General features: G+C 35.9%; 1 protein-coding gene across 1 annotated transcript; it reads left to right on the top strand.

The window, feature by feature from the left end:
• Positions 1-11,078: 11,078 nt before the first annotated feature.
• On the top strand, positions 11,079-20,313 carry LOC114275769 (1-deoxy-D-xylulose-5-phosphate synthase 2, chloroplastic). Its single transcript, XM_082924595.1, has 10 exons — positions 11,079-11,304; positions 11,883-12,083; positions 12,231-12,395; positions 13,898-14,048; positions 15,631-15,902; positions 16,736-17,012; positions 17,188-17,495; positions 17,841-18,122; positions 18,931-19,215; positions 19,956-20,313. The coding sequence occupies exons 1-10, from the start codon at positions 11,197-11,199 to the stop codon at positions 20,106-20,108; spliced, it is 2,202 nt and encodes a 733-aa protein (XP_082780721.1). The 5' UTR covers positions 11,079-11,196; the 3' UTR covers positions 20,109-20,313.
• Positions 20,314-22,299: the final 1,986 nt, after the last annotated feature.

The raw sequence follows: 22,299 nt of genomic DNA, 5'->3' as shown, positions 1-22,299 counted from the left end.
CAAATTCAAGAAAGGCAAGCACAACCCAGCCAACAAGAAACAGAATACGGGGTTGACAACTAGCCCCAGCCAAGGGAGTGGTTTCATACCACCCTGTCCTGAGTGTGGCAAGAAGCACAAGGGAGTCTGTTACAGAATATCTGGAGCATGTTATAGGTGTGGCAAGGTGGGCCACATGGTTAAAGATTGTCCTTCTGCTCCTCAAGGCAATAGCAAAGCTGCAGCCAGCGGCGCAGCATCAAATGCTCCACCAAAGCCTAACCCTAAAGCTACCGGAAAAGAGCCTATGAGGCAAGGCCGAGTGTTCGCACTAGTACCGGGAGATGTGCAGAATACCGAGACCGTTGTGTCAGGTATTCTCTCTATTTGTGCACAAAATGCATATGTATTAATTGATTCGGGGTCTACGCATTCTTATGTATCGCATGCTTTCTCACGGAAATTGAATAGACCCTTAGAACCTATGAACTATCTGCTGGCCGTATCATCACCCATAGGGGGATCTATGACATGTGCTTATATGTACCCCGCATGTGAAATCATTGTAGGGGATATGCATCTGTTTATTGATTTACTGCCATTAAACATTGATCATTTTGACGTAATATTGGGGATGGATTGGTTACAAAAATACCATGCCACTATTGACTGTGTGACCAAGCAAGTTGTTTTCCGTCCACCTGGTCTGCCTGCATTTGTGTTTAATGGGAGTGGAGTAGTACCTCCTCCGTATTTGATTTCGTCAGTAAAAGCTGTTAAATTAATTAGAAAGGGGTGTAAAGGATATCTGTGTTCTGTACTGACTGTGTCTACTGATGATAGCGTTAAAACTGATGTGAATTGCATTCCTATAGTCAGAGAATTTCCAGATGTTTTCCCAGATAATCTTCCAGGAGATTTGACTGACAGGGAGATTGAATTTACCGTTGACGTGATTCCCGGAACACAACCAGTTTCTAAAGCCCCCTACCGAATGGCTCCAACTGAACTGAAAGAACTGAAAGTGAAACTGCAAGAACTGTTAGACAAAAAGTTTATCAGACCTAGCACTTCGCCATGGGGTGCTCCTGTTTTGTTTGTCAAGAAGAAAGATGGCTCACTGAGACTGTGCATCGACTACCGTGAACTGAATAAGGTAACTGTAAAGAACAAATACCCATTGCCACGCATTGATGATTTATTTGATCAGTTACAGGGTGCGCAAGTGTTTTCTAAGATTGATCTCAGATCCGGATATCATCAACTGAAGGTTAAACCGGAAGACATTGATAAAACTGCTTTTAGAACAAGGTATGGACACTACGAATTTTTGGTTATGCCTTTTGGGGTCACGAATGCCCCTGCTGCTTTTATGGACCTCATGAACAGAATTTTTAAACCGTACCTTGATGACTTTATTGTTGTATTTATCGATGACATATTGATTTACTCCAAAAGCATAGAACAGCACGAACATCATCTGAGACTTGCCCTACAAACCTTAAGAGAACAGAAACTGTATGCTAAGCTGTCTAAATGTGAATTTTGGCTTGACCATGTTATGTTTTTGGGGCATGTTGTTAGCAAAAATGGAATTTCTGTTGATCCGCAGAAAATTGAAGCTGTAGTGAACTGGCCTAGACCAACAAATGTGACTGAAGTCCGAAGCTTTTTGGGATTGGCTGGATATTACAGGAGATTTGTCAAAGATTTCTCCAAAATTGCCCTACCACTGACGCAGTTAACACAAAAGGGGATATCATTTGACTGGACTGACCAAAGAGAATCTGCTTTTCAAGAATTGAAAACTCGACTTGTGACTGCACCAGTTTTGACCTTACCTACAGGTACGGATGGTTATACTGTATTTAGTGATGCTTCTCATAAGGGTCTGGGGTGTGTTTTAATGCAGAATGGGAGAGTTATTGCTTATGCTTCCCGTCAACTGAGACCACATGAAAAGAACTACCCAACCCATGATCTGGAACTTGCTGCAGTAGTATTTGCACTGAAAATCTGGCGTCACTATCTGTACGGGGTGACATGTGAAGTATACACCGACCACAAGAGCTTAAAGTATTTCTTCACACAGAAAGAACTGAATATGAGACAGCGGAGATGGCTGGAACTGATTAAAGACTATGACCTACAGATATTGTACCATCCGGGAAAAGCCAATACCGTTGCCGATGCATTGAGCCGGAAGTCGATTGGAAACTTAGCCTGTTTGCTTACAGGACAGAAAGAGCTGCTTTGTGACCTTGAAAAATCTGAAATAGAAGTTGTTTTGAGAGAACAAGGTGGAACCTTAGCTGCTATTTCTGCCCAACCGGCGCTGATTGAAGAGATTAAAGAGAAACAGCAACTGGATGACTTCTTGAAGAAGATCATCGAGGAAAGAGAATCCAAACAGAGACCGGGATTCAAATTTGAGAATAATGTACTGAAATTTCAAGAAAGACTGTGTGTACCAAATGATACTGAACTGAAAAGAAGAGTTCTGCAAGAAGGCCACAATTCGAAATTGTCTATCCATCCGGGGAATACGAAAATGTACCAAGATCTGAAACAGAATTTCTGGTGGCCGGGGATGAAGAAAGAAATTGCTGATTTTGTATCCAAATGTCTTCATTGCCAACAGGTCAAAGCTGAACATCAACGACCTGCCGGACTATTGCAACCCCTACCCATACCAGAGTGGAAATGGGAGCATATCACGATGGATTTTATCGTTGGATTACCTCGCTCCAGAAAAGGTATGGATTCAATTTGGGTTATTGTTGATAGACTAACCAAATCTGCTCACTTCTTACCTGTCAAGACGATTTATAATGCGGACAAATTAGCTGTCATCTATATTGATGAAATTGTAAGACTGCATGGAGTGCCTGTGTCTATTATTTCTGACAGGGATTCGAAGTTTACATCGAGGTTTTGGCAAAGTCTACAGACTGCATTGGGTACTGAACTGAGACTGAGTAGTGCCTACCATCCTCAGACAGATGGCCAATATGAAAGGACCATCCAAACTCTGGAGGATTTACTGAGAATGTGTGTTCTTGATTTTCAGGGAAACTGGGAAAGTCACTTGCCCTTAGCTGAATTCGCCTACAACAACAGCTACCATTCGAGTATTGGTATGGCGCCTTTTGAGGCATTGTATGGCAGAAAATGTAGATCTCCAATTTGCTGGGCAGAAGTTGGAGATGGGCCTTTGCTTGGGCCCGAGATTGTGTATGAAACAACTGAGAAAGTGAAACTGATACAACAAAGACTGAAAACTGCACAGAGCAGACAGAAGAGTTATGCCGATGTCCGAAGGCGGGACAGAGAGTACGAAGTGGGTGATCACGTTTTTGTGAAAGTGACACCAATGAAAGGCCAGACTCGTTTTGGAGTCAAAGGCAAGTTAGCACCGAGATACGTCGGACCATACGAGATCATTGAGAAAATCAATCCGGTGGCGTATCAAGTTGCGCTTCCTCCTGAAATGGAGCATATGCATAACGTCTTCCACATTTCTATGTTGAGAGACTATCTCCGGGATCCCTTCCATGTAATAGAGCCTACCCACGTAGTGTTGAGTGATGACTACACTTACGAGGAACGGCCTATACAGATTGTAAACCGACGGATCAAGAAACTGAGGAACAAAGAGATCCCGTTAGTGAAAGTTGACTGGCAGAACCATGGTGGCGTGTATGCCACTTGGGAAAGGGAAGATGACATGGCTAAACGATATCCTGAACTGTTTCCACTGAATCCTGTTTTCTTCCAGAATGAAGGTAACTCGAGTTTAGAGGACTAAACTCTTTATAAGGAGGGGAGACTGTAACAACCCTCATACTGTTTACTGATTAAGGACTGATTGATTACCGATAATTACCGATTACTGCTAAACGGAACTGATAACTGACTGATAATTGAACTGAGTAAAGTACTGAACTGACTGATTGAAATTGGAATCAGAATTAACTGAGTATATGTTACTTAATTGCATTCTATCTGTTTGATTGTCTGATTATCTGTTCATGTTTATATGTTTAAACTGCTAATTGAAGGCCTTATCGGCGGCCGAATTAGAAACCGATTGATGTTCCGTGACCCTCATAATTAATGCGATTTTATGGTATATTTATCTGAAAACTGATTAGGTATGATTAAATTAGGTTAAATTAAGCTAATTAAAGAGTTGGACTTAATTACCATTTTGCCACTTAAGTGGCCCACTACTTGGATCATCTTTGATTCTCATTATGCTCACACATACACATTTCATCAGCTCATTTTGAGCACACCACCGACTAGAGAGAGGGAGGTAGGGAGTTAGAGTGAATTCACCTTGAATTCCTTGGAAACTTGAAGAATTGCTTGGTAATTGAAGTGTATTTGCATATTTGAGCTCCCTCACTCCTAATTCTACAAGATTAAGGTAGGACATCCATCTTCTTGTTGCTGTTCTTGAGTTCATTCTTGCATGATTCATGTTAATTTGTAGAGCTAAGTCATGATTTGGTCCATAAATGATGGATTGAAGATCATTTCTTGCATGCATGTTGGTATTATTGCATTTTGAGGTTGATTACATGGACATTGGTACATGCATGCTCATATTGTTGTTATAGACCATGTTTCCAACTGATTTGAAAAGAAATGAGCTCATTTGAACAAGCTTTGAAGTTTTGATTTGGTCTAAATCCATGCATGTTTGCATGTTCTTCATATTTTTGAAAATGGGTTTGAATGAGGCTTTAATTGACTCACCTTTGGGGCTTGAATTCATAAATTGAGCTTTGAAACTTGTTATACATTGAATTTAATGATGTTTTCCAGAATTTGGGCCCAAGAGGTCGAGTTTGGAGTGGTTGAATGCTTGGTTTGAGCTTGGAGGCAAATCTGGAAATTCCAGATTTGGCTTCCTCGCTCGAGCGAAGGATTCCCCGCTCGAGCGAGAACCTTTGTCCAGGGCTCCGCTCGAGCGACCATCGAGCGACGATCGCGCGTAAAATTTCAGCATCCAGTACTTTTACTGTTTTGCAGACCGCTCGAGCGAAGGATTCCTCGCTCGAGCGAAGCCTTTGATTTTGAACTTACGCTCGAGCGTATAAAGTCTCGCTCGAGCGAGGCTCTTATTTTCAGCAAACTTTGCGAAATGTTTTCTAAGTGTATTTCTGCATCCTCATCCCATCCTAGGCATTCTTAGGCCTAGTTTAAGGCATCTTGATGAGGATATCATTGTAGAACACACCAAGGCAAATTAGAGATTAAGTTATGAAATTTCCCAACTGTGTAGCTTAGTGTGTTCAACCTGTGAACTGTGTAGGGTTGGCAACTGGGGAGACACGCTCTAGCATACTGTAGCCCAAACTCTGTGAGTAACAATTGTGTAAAGATATGTTCAACTGATTATCTTTTGAATACTGAACTGAACTGTTTATTGAACTGGTATTATTTACTGAATGAATGTATGTCCTTTATTTCTGAACTGTACTGTGGCATCCTTAGTACTTACTGTTTACTGTTACTGTTACTGCGACAGAATTCTCTGTCGGTTCCCTCGTGGAACCACTACTGTTTACTGACTAATGGCCATCATTACTGTTCGGTCTTTCAAGACCTACTGTTACTGTTATGCTAATGGATGTACCACATATGACTGTTTACTGTACTGAACAACTGAAATACTGATTGAATTGAACTGTTTTCATTACTGTAAGGACATTCATTCTAAACCCCTTTACGCTTTATGTTATTCACTGGGCTTTAGCTCACTGCTCATATATATATGTAGGTGTACAGGCACCAAAACGGAGCTAGGAGCGTCAGGGTAACTCCAGTTTTGTCAAGCCAGCCTTTGTGCCTCACTGCGAGGTTCCGAGTTGCCATGCTATGGCTTGGGGGTGTTTTGTTTGTTTTCCCCCGCCTGTCTTCATACTGTCTAACTGTACTGTATAGACTGACTGTTTACCGTACTGCTATCAAGGGATTAGGTCCCTGTACTGTGTGACTGTAAATTTTGTATAGACCGTACTGTTTTGTACAGACGGAATGTTTTCTGTACTGTTATGTGGGGTTGAGTCCCTAGTTAAATGGATGTGAATATTGTGTATACTGTTCTGTACTGTTTTTGTATAATATATGAAAAGCCTTTTTGCATACAGACTGTCACAGCTCAATGGACACTATTTATTTACTGTATTGGCTTCCGCCAGGCCCTGTACCCTGTTTTACTGTATTACTGTTCTGCAGGCCTTCGGTAATCTCGGATTACTGGCCGGTTACGGTGCTAGACCCATAGGGCCGGGTTTGGGTCGTGACACTCTGGCTTTTCGACGACCTCTATATTTGTAGGTCGGCTCAAAGTTTAGGAGCTTTGTCCAACTCCTTTCTTTAAACCGTAGTGCGGCCCGGAGTGTGTTCAGATTTGGGTAACTATAATGGGAAGCAAGATGAGTTGAATCTGCAAAAAGGACAACTGTTAGATCGGTTATAACATCCGAAACCGAAGTAAAAGAAAAACATGTATAAAACCGAAGTAACTATACCAGGTTCTCCTTTCTTCCAATTTATACTTCGGCCTGGGATTGGGGCTTGCTGATCTTCAAAATTGCCCGATACCCAGAAGAAGTCATCATCATTTACGTCCTTATCCGGTGTATCTTTTATTATCTTTTCTCTACGACGGCGTATCCTAAGGTAATAAACCCAGTCATCATCCTTGGAACCTATGGAGTACTGGTGGAAGATTTCGGCTAAACCGAGGTTCAGGCCTGCTTGGCGGTTTAGCTCGGCTATACCCATTATTATCCGGTATGTATTGGTGGATAGCTAGGTTGGGCACAGTCTGGTTTGCCTAAGGAATTCACAAATTAAAAGCTGGACTGGGAAACTTAGTCCGGTCTCTATTATTGACAACAGGGTAAAAGGTACAAAGCCTGCTTCGCCCCATGGTATGATGTCCTTCTTGGCTAGGGTAAGGTGTACATCGTCTGGAATGCCATAATCCTTTCGGAATTCGGCCATGCCACCAGGGGTCTCTACTAGATATCTATACTTACCCATTTATTGTATAATTTATGAATAAGTTATATCGGTGCAAAAATGGTGCTCAGTAGCACGGTTGAGCGCACGAAGAAGTGCCTGGGCAACCTAAGTCTGCAAGGTAGAAAACAAAGAGGTTAAGCATAGATCGTTGGACCGTGCTACAAATTAAAAACAAGGTAAATAAGCCCTACTTCGGCTTTGTGGGCAAATTCTATCTCGGTTCGGCAAAAGACTTGGTAGTTCGGTTTGAACCTAGGATACGCAAGATCGGTTTTTCATATAAATTTTGTTATCTCGGTTTGAACAGTAGGTTTTTTACTTCGGTTGAGCAACTAGGGGTAGCTTTCTGAGTTTGGTTTAGAAACTAAGAAAGCTGGCTTAGCCCCAAGGCTTAACTCGGTTGAAGGCCGTGGTTCCTAGTCCAATTTGTTCAAACTTCGTTCGATGATCTTATTTCGGCTAAGATAAAACGAAAGTTGGACATCTTTTGAAGCTGCTGTTGTTTCTACAAGTTCTAGTTCGGTTATTGTCTGAAGTAATCTACCTATACTGGACAAACAGTATTCTAGTTCGGTTGCTATGTGATTTTGGATCTAAGACTAGTTTTCTACAGAATAGTTCATACACATGCGTTCTACTGATTTTTCCATGAAAGTATAGAAGCCAAACAAAAATTGTACAAATGTGTTTTGCAAAAACATGGAAAGCAAGATGCGAAAGCAAAATAGAGAAAGGAGAATGGATTTGCTTACCAGATTGGAGAAGAGGGAACTAGAGATGGAAACAGTCGCAGATATAAAGAATGCGAGCTTGGCAGATGAAGAGGAAGAGGCACAGAGAAAGAAGATGAAGAATAGTAACGGTGAATGGTTCAAAGGCAGGATGATTGTTTTGTGAAAAGAGAGAGAAAGGGCGGGAACTGTTCAAAAATTGCGAAATACGAAGACGGCGTTGACAGCTGCCTTCTACGAATGGGAGCGTGCCACGTGTATACGGAAAGGGAAGCGTTACAGTCGTGATTGAAAAGACGTTTTGACCGGACAAAGTAAAGCCTGAAGTAAAATTAGCTCGGCTAGAGAGACTAAAGGGTTTTTAGCTCGGCTGGAAATGCTTAATAACTTCAGCTCAGTTGGTGGACTTGTAATCCCAATCATGCGTTGCAGGTGGAATTAAGGGGCAATTGAGAGGGTAATTTTTGGAAAAAATTGGGCCGAGCTAAGAGATGGACTTTGTGGCCCAAAGTATAAAGGACTCGTTAAAAGGCCGTAATGTTATTCCGGCCCAGAAGAGGTATAATTACTCCGGCCCAGGAAAGGATAAAGTTACTTCGGCCAAGATGATGTAAAGTTACTCCGGTCCGGGGTGGCTTGGAGTAGGTCCGGTCGCGGATTTAGTCCGGTCGTGATGTCCCCTGAATAGGTCAGTCTGACGGTGCCTTTGAGTTAGACCGCCCTAGGAGTTATACCGGTCGCAATATTTTAAAGTCTGGTCCAACCGTGCCATGGGTTGACAGGAGAGAACCGAGGTAAGTAGGAAGTAAAAGCAGAACCGAACTAAGGAAGTTCGGCCTACTCAGTGGCCCTACATAGACAAGTTATTTCGGTCATATGGTAATTCTGCCATGATGAAGACCATCCCACTTGGTTTAAGCAGTGGGAGGGGGTGTAAAAGGATAGGCATTATCCTTAGGAGAATGAATCCTAGGAGGACGCTGCATGGAGGAGTACAAGTCCTACTAGGATTGTGCCACTCGAAACCTATAAAATCTCACAAACATCACCTTGAGGGAGGTAACAGAACACAACACAATTTTGCTTTCTGAAAACATAAAGCTTTGTCAATTTGTCAAGCCTACTGACTTAGGCATCGGAGAGGTTTCCGGCACACACCCGCCGGCTAGCTCACGTTTGTGTTTTCAGGTGATAAAGTGACGTCGTACGGAGGAGCGTGGACTTGGTCAACAGGATTATACGAGGAGAATTATTTCTTCCCCGTACACCAGGTTAATTTGATTTTATTTATTTATTGATTGATTGATTTTATTTATTGATTGATTAATTGATTATTATTATTATTTAATGAATGATTTTTACATATAGACCTGTAAAACGAATAGATCAAATTATCAACTATATGGTCTAGTACATTAGACAAACTAAGCCTTTTATGAAACCATCAAATAATTTTTTTAGTACCGTAAGTTTGGGAGCTCCCATTACTAAAAAAAAAAAAAAAGGTTAAAAAGTCAAATAATTATATAAAAAAGTTAAAAATTTATTTTCCTTTTTACTTTTTTTTGTAAAAAGCTAAAAAATCATTTCCAATATATTAGTTTTTTTCATTTTATATTTTAGTCAAAAAAAATTTAAAAATTATTAAAATAATCTATTCCCATACCAAATATAAAATGTGACATTAATGGTACCAAATGTGCACTCAAACATTACCCGAAAGATAGCAAAAAAAAAACACTATAGGATAAAATATTTATAAATTAATAAAATAAACAAACTTTTAGGAAAAATAAAAATCTATTCCCAAACCAAATATAAAATGTGACATTATTGGTACCACATGTGCATTCAAACATTACTCGAAAGATGGCAAAAAAAACACTATAGGATAAAATATTGATAAATTAATAAAGTAAACAAACTTCTCGGGGAAAAAAATGACTAAAAATCAAATGCTAATGTGATTAGTACCACCTTGGATCCTCTATATTTTATCCTTTTTCCCATATGTAGTGCAGGCGGGGCTGAGTAATTTTTATATGGGAATAATATATATATATCATATGATACTTTTTATTATTGTAAATAGTAGGATTCATTATATTTATGTTAGGTATTTAGGAAATAATAGGGGACATATATATTTGTAATTGGTGAAAAATAGTGTCACGTGATACTTTATTGAAATATAAAAATTTCTCTTCATTTTCATAAGGATTAATTTGTCCTACAATACATATGATGGAAGCTATATCCAAGTTGAAAAATGGTTAAATAGTCAAAATGTATGGTGTAATGTTATTTATATGATATTCTTGATAAATGAGAAATTGTAATTCACAATAAATGAGTTATATTTTATCTCCCGACGCAGATAAAGACCCCCACGACCCCCATTGGCACCCCATTGGTCAAGAAATTTTTTTTTTTCCCTCTAATCACCATCTCCCACGTGGAGGTGGGGCTGGGGGAGAAAAGGGGTCTGGGGCATTTTCCTTTATCTCCTAACTAACTAATAAGAATGAATCACTTAGACGAGACAACACTGCATAATGTTCGGGGATTATTTGGTAGTTTGAGAGTATGGTTACGTGGTACTCCATAATAGGATAATTAGTGAAAAATGTAGAGTATCGATTATTTATGTTGGGTGATTGAGAAATATAATATAATATAATAAATGATGATTAGTGCAGGAGCATGACACATAATATTCCAAAATTATTATATAATTTTCCGAGAAAGCAACGGAAGGATTCAATAATTACCCACGCAAGAACATGCGAAAGGTGTGTACTTACATAGATGGATTAGGATGGACAGATCCGACTCGTTTTTGACATGTTTTTATTAGTAATACCGTTACCTTATTTCCGTGTGTGTGGACGACGGCAATTTTTTTTTTTTTGGAAAATTCCGAACACATCATCAGAGATTTATTTAAATTATAAATTACTCTTTGTAATTTTAAAAATTACATTAAGCCTCTAAAGTTTTTAATTTCATAACAAATAAATCATTTTATTAATAAATCATCAAGTTAGTTAACAGTTTTTAATAATGTTAAAATTTTATTTCAATTAATAATTCATATAATTTTATTATTATATAGGTGAATAGTTAGAAATTTCACTTTTTTAATTAATTCTATTAAATAAATTTTTTTTAATAAAAAGATATTTGTAATATTCCAAACAACAAGAATCAATTCGTATTTTAAACAAATCTCAAAAGGTATATTTGTAAATTACCCTTCTTCTTATCCTTTTCTTTTTCTTTTTTTTTCTTTTTATAATAATAATAATAATAATGCGCGTATTTGTGCTCTATAAATGTACTCTCCTCTCCTCGTTAATCTCCCCAACTCCTCTGCTGCTACTTGCATCATTCTATTACCACTTCACATCTAGAGAGAGAGAGAGAGAGAGAGAGAGAGAGAATGGGTTCTTGTGGTGTTATCAAGAGCAGTTTCCTCACATTGCTCCATTCTCAAGATGGGTATTCATCCTCTGCAACCATGACTTCTCTTTTCAACAAGAAGCACAAGGTCTTCCATCTCTCTGTCTCTCACTCATTCACTCATGAGTCTCTTCTTTTTCAGCTTAAAAAGTAACTATATACAAATAAGACAATTTATACACATTATTATTATCCTTAAACACATTATTGTTATCATAAATTTTAAAAATATCATTAACCCACTTCTATATGATCTGTCTATTTTTTGCGAATCACTTTTTATAGTAAATTTTTATACTTTGCATGGTGTCTCTTAATACTCGAACATAAAAGTGATGGATCTTATAATTTATACCATTGACTATTAATTTGAACCACTTGTACTTGCTTTAGTAGTATTAAATAATTTCTTGTCGTGTTTTGGATAATGTGGGGGGTTGAATTCGTGTCACGTCAGTTTGTTAGAATCTCACCTTATAAGTGTATTATGCCCGCAAACCTTCAAGAGGTCTTTTCTAGTGAAGGAAGAACAAAAATCATGTGTGCTCTGTGATACAAAACGGACAATATCTTAGTGCGAGCTATGGCAGTGGGGTGACCCGCACAGATAATGTCATTATTGGATTTTAAATATTTTTAAAAAAATATTTTGTTGGGTATTTACAGTTTGGTAGGGTGAGAGCAGCTACAGGGGACAATAATACAAGTGATGAATACAGCAACATCATAGTCAAGAGTGATCAACAAACAATACACAATGGACACTTGACAACAAGAAGAACCCTCAATTTCTCTGGGGAAAAGCCTTCCACTCCAATCTTGGATACCATTAACTACCCAATTCACATGAAGAATCTTTCTCTTGAGGTAGTCAAACTTCTATTTTTCTTTTCCTTTTTTGATTTTTCAATGTTTGGTAGCTGAGAAAACAAAAAACTAAGATATGGAAATGGGCATTACCCAATGAGATTTTATAAATGTGTTTTTAGTAAAATTTATGTTTTCCATTTTCAGGAGCTTGAAAAGTTGGCTGATGAACTCCGTGAAGAGATAGTTTATACGGTGTCTAAAACCGGCGGTCACCTGAGCTCAAGCCTAGGAGTGGCCGAGCTAACTGTTGCGCTTCACCATGTTTTCAACACACCAGAAGATAAAATCATTTGGGATGTTGGACACCAGGTAATAATAATAATAATATCTACATACAGTTATTTTATTTATACAGAAATCAATCACAAAAAATTGAGACTAGTGACAATTCTTTTGTTGGGACTAGTGGGACTAGTGATTAATGAATGTAAAATGGTCCCTTAAATTTGTAAAAATTCTATTGTTGACCCTAAATATTTGTACAACATTAGTTGTGGCATTGGCATGATCTCAAATTATTTCACATATTATGTAATAGCACCAATTCGATTAATTTGATACGTAAATATCATTTTTTTTTTCAATTATAAAAATTATAGTGATACTTCTATTTATGTAAATTATATTTATCAATAAAACACCTGAAAATGAAAGTCTAATAAATTATATAGTGACAATCTAATTATAAGCTCAAAACTTATATAAAATAACCAGATAACTATTAATAAATTATATACAGATTTATTGATTTTTCTTACTAATTTCTTTTTTAATAATACTTGTACGGGGAGGAAATAATTCTCCTCGTATAATCCTGTTGACCAAGTCCACGCTCCTCCGTACGACGTCGCTTTGTCACCTGAAAACACAAACGTGAGCTAGCCGGCGGGTGTGTGCCGGAAACCTCTCCGATGCCTAAGTCAGAAAACTTGACAAGTAGACAAAGCTCTAAGTTCTCAGAAAGATTATGTTCAATTACCTCCTCCAAGGTGATGCTTGTAGGCTTTTATAAGTTTCCCGTGGCACAATCCTGGTAGGACTTGTATTTCTCCATGCAGAGTCCTCCTAGGATTCATACTCCCAAGGATAATGCTTATCCTTTTACACCCTCCCCCACTGCTTAAACCAGGTGGGATGGTTTTCTCCATGGCCGAACTACCACATGACCGAAATAACACTGGCTATGCTGAGCCATATAGAAGGTCGAACTATCCTTAGCTCGGTCTTCTCTACTAACTCATTACTTCGGCTGCCCTTGTTCAACCTTGGTGCGTTTAGATCAAACTTCCAAGTAGCAAGTTCTGACTGACCTAGCCAGAGTATGTCATGACCGGACTAGCTCCGAAGCCGGTCTTCCCAGAGCATACTGCGACCGGACTAACTCTAAGACCCTACTCCGAGTTGTCTCTGGACCGGAGTAGAATTACTCTTCCTTGGGCCGAAGCAACTATCTCTTCTTGAGCTGGAATAAACTCACCTCCTTGGGCCGAAGTAACTTTGTCTCCCCAAGACCGGAGTAACCTTGCCCTCTAGGCCGGAGTATTCAGTACGGCCTTTTTACCTAGTCCTCTGCGCTTTGGGCCTCAAAACCCAACTTGAAGCTCGGCCCAATTTTCCCAAAAATTACCCTCTCAATACTTATGTGAGTAAAAAACATAACTTCATGTTAGACTTATCTTGGCTTTCTCTAAGCAAAATTTTTATCTTCGTCGCTGAATGACACCTACTTAAATGTAACTCATTTTTCTAATCAAGAAACTATTTTGATATGATTTTGTGTTATGAATTGCATATTTGCGTGCGTTTTGCAGACATATCCGCATAAAATATTGACTGGAAGGAGATCGAGAATGCATACAATTAGACAAACTTGTGGGCTTGCCGGTTTTCCCAAGAGGGAGGAGAGTGTTTATGATGCTTTTGGAGCTGGCCATAGTTCTACTAGCATTTCAGCTGGCTTAGGTAAATTCCATTTTCACTTCCAAAATTTGATTTTTAAAATAAAAATCCAATAAATAAATAAATAAAACTAACTAAAAAATTGGATTTGAATTAATAATTTTGTTTGGTTTCGGAGTTTTCAAAAAAAAAAAAAAAATCAAATTTTCAATCTTTTTTTTTTAGGGTTTAGTAAATTTTTTTAATATTATAGTCAATTTAAAAAAAAAAATTAGATCGACTTAAAAAGTATAAAATTTATAATTTTTTTAATTCACTAAATACATAAATTCAGAATATTGTTGTATTTGTTTACTTATTGAATTATTTTTAGATTTATTTGTAAATATTTATTTTTAAGCATATATTCAAATTAAGTACATGTAAAAAAATAAAATTTTGACTAAAATAAAAAAAAATTATTGGAAATAATAAAGCACGAAAAATAAAAAACTTAAAAGTTCAAAATCTGTTTTATGATTGCTCTCCCATATGTCAAACAAAGCACATGATGCTGGATTCACTTTAAATTTTTTTTATAATTTGAGTTCAAATTATTATTAGTATTACTAGTAATTGCGTGTACACGTAATATATTGCATTGTAACCAACTTTGTTTTATATTTATTTATTTATTGATTGCTAGCTTCAATAATTTAAGTTGGTAGGGTACCATGAAATGAAAGTGATTGTACATTTCATTGACAATTCTATTCTTAATAAAATTTCATGTGGAGTATGCGTGGTTCACATTTCACCTATGTACTATGTATTTTGTGTTTTTGTGAATCATTATTTTTTGAAAAAAATAATAAATTATACCGATGTTCATGAGATTTGAAAAAAATAAGTAAATTTTATAGTTTTAGCATAATTAAATTAGACTTCCTTAACGTTTTAATTCATGTAACACTTAGTAACATTTTTATCAACAATTTGTTATTCATTTGGATGAAAAAAATAGTATTTTCATATCTTTTATACAAAAATATATATTTTTCTTTATTTATTTTTGTGACTTCACATTATTACATTAATTTTGACCACTTTAATCTTACTAAAAGAGAGATTAGTATGATTATGCTAAAACTATGAGGCTACTTTTATTTTATTTTTTTTAACTTTAAGGGAGATAAGTGTAATTTACTTTTTTTTCGTTTGGTATTTTCTTTTATTTAGGCTTTATCATGAAAGTAGGCACATTACAAACAAAATATTAGGCACCCAATTTATTTTTTCTTTTTTTTGGATATATAGTATTGATTAAAATTTGGTATGATATGCATAATAACTAAATGAATATGATCATAAAATTTAAATTATAAATAATTTTTTGTGACAAGATAGCATTGTTATATCACAATTTCTTAGGTGCAATTTAAGCCTCAATGAGCAGCCCAACTAGGAAAAGGGTGTGCGGGTATTCCCTTCGCTTAGATAGCATTGTTTTACACGTCAACAATATAAATAATAAAAATAATAAAATTATTCTTATCTTTTAATAATTTAATCTTTTAAATGAATGTCAACAATTCAATACATTACACTATGAATTATTTAAAATTTCAAGCAACACTTATGATAATATTTTTCTACATTTTCTCAGGGATGGCGGTTGGTAGAGACTTGGTAAGGAAGAACAATCATGTAATTGCGGTAATAGGTGATGGAGCCATGACTGCAGGACAAGCATATGAGGCTATGAACAATGCAGGCTATCTTGACACAAACCTTATAATCATCTTAAACGACAATGCCCAAGTTTCTCTCCCCACAGCCACCGTGGACGGTCCTGCTTCGCCTGTCGGAGCTCTTAGCAAAGCCCTCACAAGATTACAGTCAAGTAGAAAGTTCCGCCAACTTCGTGAAGCCGCAAAAGTAAGAATAATAGTAGGAGTCATGAAAAAAATATCATGAAATACAATTATGAAGATTTTTCATCCCTTAATTAGTATGTAGTATTTTATTTTAAGTGTAATCCAAATATAGAGAATTTTTCATGATCATTTTCATGATTCCTCCGAGCTCACAATCATTAGGGAACATGTTTTCATTTTTCATTTTTCATTTTTCATTTTTTTTAACAAAAATTTAAAATAATAACACGTTTGGTACACATACATGTTTTAAGAATAAATAAAATAAAAATAGAAAAATATTTGATGAAGAGGAGTGGCCCGGCTATGTCCAAGTTTGCCCTTACGCTTAGTTTGGCGGGCTTTTTTGCCAGTTGAGCCTCGACCAAATATATGAGTTCAGGCCTTGTTCACTGGGCTGGGAAGAAGGCCTAATGGCCCGAGGGCTACTCAAGGTTAGGTTGGATCGTGGGTTGTCGGGCCTAAATGATTACCCTCTATCCTGTTCATTGTTTACTACAAATTAATAGTAACTAAAAAAAAGGATAAATTGAAATAGTTCCTATATTTTCAATTAACTTAATTTTTTTTCTTAATTTTGAATTTTGTATTAATTAGTCTAATTGATAATATGATAAATGGTCACTGAGTTGATTAATTCATTGAGTCGAGCAAGTTTATAATATGATGTATGTTGCTCACGTGCACATTTTTCATTTAAAAAAAATAATTTATGATTTTCATTAATTACACTAAATCCAGACATAATTATAAATTCAGGCAAAGATTGTGCTAATTGCTATCCTTATAATTTGGCCTAAAAGGAAAACAAAATTGTGTTTGAAACAAAAACAGGGCATGACCAAGCAGCTGATGGGAAGCCAAGGACATGAAATAGCAGCAAAAATGGATTCATACATGAGAGGGATGGTGGGTGGTTCAGGAGCAAGCTTGTTTGAAGAACTTGGGTTGTACTATATTGGTCCTGTGGATGGTCATAATGTGGAAGACTTGGTTCATATCTTGAAAGATGTCAAGTCCCTCCCTGCACCTGGACCCGTTCTCATCCATATTTTAACTGAGAAAGGCAAAGGCTATGCTCCTGCTGAGGTTGCAGCTGACAAGATGCATGGTGCACCTCTCTCTCTCTCTCTCTCTCTCTCTCTCTCAACACACATTTAATACTTTGAGGATAAAATTAAAAATAATTTAAACTACAAGGATGAAAATAGGACAAAGGACAAAAAAAGTGAAAAATTATGGTTGTAGCATGGGGCTAATAAATTGGTGTTGTTTTTTCTTCATAGGTGTGGTGAAGTTTGAACCAAAGTCAGGGAAACAATTGAAGACAAAATCAAAGACAAAGTCATACACCCAATACTTTGCAGAGTCCTTAATTGCTGAAGCTGAGAGAGATGAGAAAATAGTAGCAATCCATGCAGCAATGGGGGGAGGAACTGGACTGAATCTGTTCCAAAAACGTTTTCCAGAGAGATGTTTCGACGTCGGGATTGCGGAACAACATGCTGTCACCTTTGCTGCTGGTCTTGCCACTGAAGGTCTCAAGCCTTTTTGCACTATTTACTCTTCTTTTCTACAGAGAGGTTATGATCAGGTGAACTAACTATCCTTCAGTTTATTTATTTTTTTTATTTTGTTGTTTTTATAAGATAATTCAATCTAATTTATGTGTTTTTGATATGATGCATATAGTAAGTTGATTTTGTTGATGTTTTATGTAAAAATCTTTTAAAAAAACAAAATCTTAGTTCCTGTTAATAAAAGTAATGAGTTCTATTGTTTTAACCAATAAAAATTAAGTCAAGACACCTCATCGTCTTACTCTAAAAATATGAAATAATTTTTGTCACTCAAATATAAAATTTAAAAATATAACTGTCGAAAAATTATAGTAAATCTGACTATATATATCTATTGGTATTGTTGATGGGCGGTGCAGGTGGCTCATGATGTGGATCTTCAAAAGCTTCCAGTGAGATTTGCACTGGATAGGGCTGGTCTTGTTGGTGCAGATGGTCCTACACATTGTGGGGCTTTTGACACAACTTTCATGGCTTGTTTGCCTAACATGGTGGTCATGGCCCCTTCTTGTGAGACTGAGCTCATGCACATGGTTTCCACTGCTGCAGCCATTGATGATAGGCCTAGCTGCTTTAGGTACCCTAGAGGGAATGGGATTGGCTCCATTCTTCCACCAAACAACAAAGGCACCCCTCTTGAGGTACATTATTTCTACTTGCCATTCTTCCACATATATATATATATATATATAATAAATTATGTGTCTGTTTCTTATAATTTGTTTATTGTGTCAATTTAATTTTTATGTAGTTTCAATTGTATAAATTTTACTTTTAATTTTAAATATGGTGTCAATTTAGTTAAATTGATAATATTTGTGTTAAGACTGTATTTGATCATAAATTTTGGTATGAATTTGGAAAGGAATAAGAAAAGGCGAGAGAAATGAAGAAAAATATTTTATCTTATATTTCATTAATATTTCTCTCATCTTTTCATTTCTCTTTCTAAATCCCAATCCAAATTTATGATTCAAACACAACCCCCCCCCCCCCCCCCCCGGCACCCCAAAAAAAATAAAGAGTGAAAAATGGCTCATTCAAAATGGAATAGACCATTTTAATCTAATTCCCAAATGGGATTACCAATTCATTTAAATTCACACAAAGTGAAAAATTTAAAAAGAGAAATTTGATGCAATCAGTGTTGTATGGACACAGAGACAAATTTTATGGACTATATATATTCTAAAATTTTAGCTTTGCATTTTCTATTCCAACTTTTGGTCTCACTTTCCTAACGCTACCATGCTGTCACAATTTGAATTCAATATAGAATTGGTTTAATAATTAAAAACTTTTAAAAGTTAGTTTTGGATTTAAATTTAGACGATGTGGCAGCATTGGGAGAGTGCGACACAGGGTTGGGACAGAAAATAAGGACAGAAGATCCCAACCACAATATTTGAATATTCTATTATTTTTGCTAACTTAAATTTGGAAAAATAGGTTGGTAGGGGAAGAGTGATAAGGGAAGGAAGTAGGGTGGCAATTTTGGGATATGGAACAATAGTGCAAAACTGTGTGGAGGCAGCAAAACTTCTTCAAATGCTTGGCATCTCAATCACTGTGGCTGATGCAAGATTCTGCAAGCCTCTTGATGGAAATTTGATTAGAAGGCTAGCAAAAGACCATGAGGTTTTGATCACTGCTGAAGAAGGATCTATTGGTGGCTTCAGCTCTCATGTTTCCCATTTCTTGGGCTTGAATGGATTACTAGATGGAAACCTCAAGGTAATCATTTTTCATAACCCTCAACAGCATATTAAAACAATTATTACAATTTCTAGGCACTTTTTTGGGTTTGTAGTATTTTTGGTAGTAAAAAAAAAAAATAAAGTGTCCAAAATTGGAAATGTTTGGATCAAATTCATTTTGGTGTGAATCACTTCACACAAAGTTTAAAAATTATACCATGTTACAATTTCTAAGAACTTTTTTTAGATATTTTTTTGGATTGGTAGCATTGCTGATAGCCAATAATAATAATAATAATAATAATAATAATAAAAATTTTAAAAAAAGTGCCTAAAATTTAAAATGTGTAAATTATATTCATTTTGGGTGTGACTATACACCAAGTTGAAATATATACTATACTTTGATTTCTAGGCAATTTTTCTGAGGTTTATTTATTCTTTTTTTTTTTTTTTTGGTTTTGGATTAGCAGCATCGTTGGTAGCCCCAAAAGAAAAAAAAAATTAAAAAGAAAAAAAAAAGAAGTATCCAAAATTAAAATATGCGGATCTGATTCATTTTGGAGATAACCCACATCACATGAAGTTTAACATTACATTTTTTATTTTTTTTATTTTTTTTTTTTGAGTACATAACATTTTGTTCTATCAACATAATAGCAGTTGAGAATAATCCTTGGAGCTTGACCTAGTCCCTCTATGCAAAATTTACTTGGAAGACTATCAATAATATGTATGAAATAGCTGAGATATATTTGGAATGTTTTGATTTTGCAGTGGAGAGCTATGATTCTACCAGACAGATACATAGACCATGGATCTCAAGCAGACCAAATTGAAGAGGCTGGACTCACTTCCAAGCACATTGCTGCCACTGTTTTGTCTCTCATTGGTGAAACCAAGGAAAACCTTCACCTTCTCAACCTCTAGTTGTACTTTTTATTCCCAATAGAATTTATCACTTTTATAGTTATTAACTAAGTCATCAATGGAAATATAACCTCTTTACACCATGTATTTTGTAGATATTATAAGGAAACTAAGGAGGTGTGTTTTCCATTGTAATGTTGTATATGTACAAGGATCTTCACTTTGCATTACCTTATCAATGATAAGTAATAATGTCTTTTGTTAATGAGTGTTTTTATTATTATTCTTTTTTGGAGGAAATATACACAATATAATAATATATAGAGAAATATAAGCCAGTTACAAAATTAACTACGGCTAAAAAGCGCGGCTTTTGTTTGAAGATTTGAAGAATGTACCATCTACCTACTAAATTTACATCTTTTTTTTTTGGTTGTAAAATCTAAACCCTGTAAACAATTTACTAATGCTTGAAGTAAGCCCGATGTGATCCCAATTTGCAGCTTTCCCCGATCATCAATTCATTTGACTAGAACTTGACAATCAATGAAGAAGAACAAGTTTCGATTATGTTGCCCTATTGCCCACTATATGGCTATCAAGCATTCTCTCACTTTTGTCCTATTTCTCTATCGCCATTGTTGAACTGATATAGTTTCCAATTTCAAAATTAAGACCGAATGGAAGTATGGACTTCGTTATTTTTTTATTTTTTTTGAATTAGAATAATAGATATTCTGAGGTGTCATCACTGCATCCATAGACTCAGGCCTAGGGGTAGTCGGTTGCCTGATTTAACCCAATCCAAAGAAAGGGATCCACCGAGGCACCAATGAAGCACGTCCACACGCCATAGATGAGCTCAGGTTTCGAGGGGAGTACAGGCAAGGTCTCATTTGTTGGATATGATAAATTAGTTTTGATAAGAACAATGGTTACTTAAGCACAAGATTTAGGTCTCGTTTATCAATTATATATTTTAGTTAAAAAGTGTAAAAGTTATTATAAATTATCACATCATTTTCTCTATTTTTCTGTATATTTTTTCGTACAAAAATTAAAAATTACTAAAATAACATATTCCTAAATGAGGCTTTCATCGCTCCATAATTTAAGGATGGTGTTGTTGGAAAAGTGATTATGATTAGGCAGGTATGTAAATATTAAAACCTATGCCGTTTCTATGATTGTTTTTATTATTATTTATAAATATGATTGTTTTATCTATTTAATCATGTTGGAATTAATTTATTTAAATTTGTTGAATGGAAAAATTAGTGTCCAATTATTTTTTACTGGAGAACAACAGAGTTTGTTATTGTCAATGCATTACAATTACACTTTGCCACTTTTACATATTTAGTCATGCTTTCACATTACAGAATAAATTTTTTAACATACGTTGAGGAGTTTATATTAGTAATATGGTCACTCAAAGAAAGTTATGTTTAGTACAATACATAAGTTGAGGGTGCAAGAGCCTCAAAAGTACTATTTGTGTACATTAGAGCCCTTTTCAAGTTTTCATTACATAAAATCAAAAGTGTCTATTTTAAGGGTTGTTTGGGTGTCTTAAATAAGTGTACTTTTTGACTTTTTATGAAATATGGGTTGGATATGGGTTGGGTTTGAAGTGATGTGATAGGGAGGTGATGTGACTTAAATAAGATGATGTGACTCAAATAGGATAGTGACTTTTTGACTTTTTAGATTTTTTTAGAAATGCCAAACTTGGCCTTAGTGAGAAAATAGAAGAAAACCCTTACTTTCCCAACTCTTCCACTAATGCTGTGTTTGGTTGGGAGATTTGAGGAGGGATTTGGAAAGGGAAATGGAAAAGGTATGTGAAATGTGAATAAAACATACCTATATTTCGCCTAGTTTCACACACATTTTCCCTTTTCCTTTCTAAATCCCTTTCCAAATCCCTCAACCAAACACAGCGTAAGTGTTTCTCTCTTGTTGAGGCCAACATATGTGCAAAAAAACACACGACAAGAGCAATTAAATTTAAAAAAAAAAAAATACTAATCACAAAATAGTTACTTGATAAATTTTTATTGTATGAAATGTTTCTTGCTATATGATAAAAAGTAACAAACTCACCAGCCTAACATGATTAGGGTTGCTTGAGGGTTGGTTCCAGGTGAGACAATGAACGTGGATAAAAATAATATTAATAATAATAGTAATAAATGTGGCCAAATTTATTAATTAAAGATGGTTTACTGTTTGTCAATACTGTAATTGA

Source organism: Camellia sinensis, chromosome 4 (genome assembly GCF_055761805.1).
Source record: "Camellia sinensis isolate YWXY chromosome 4, ASM5576180v1, whole genome shotgun sequence".
NCBI lineage: Eukaryota > Viridiplantae > Streptophyta > Magnoliopsida > Ericales > Theaceae > Camellia > Camellia sinensis.
This window is presented reverse-complemented; position numbering and strand designations above follow the sequence as displayed.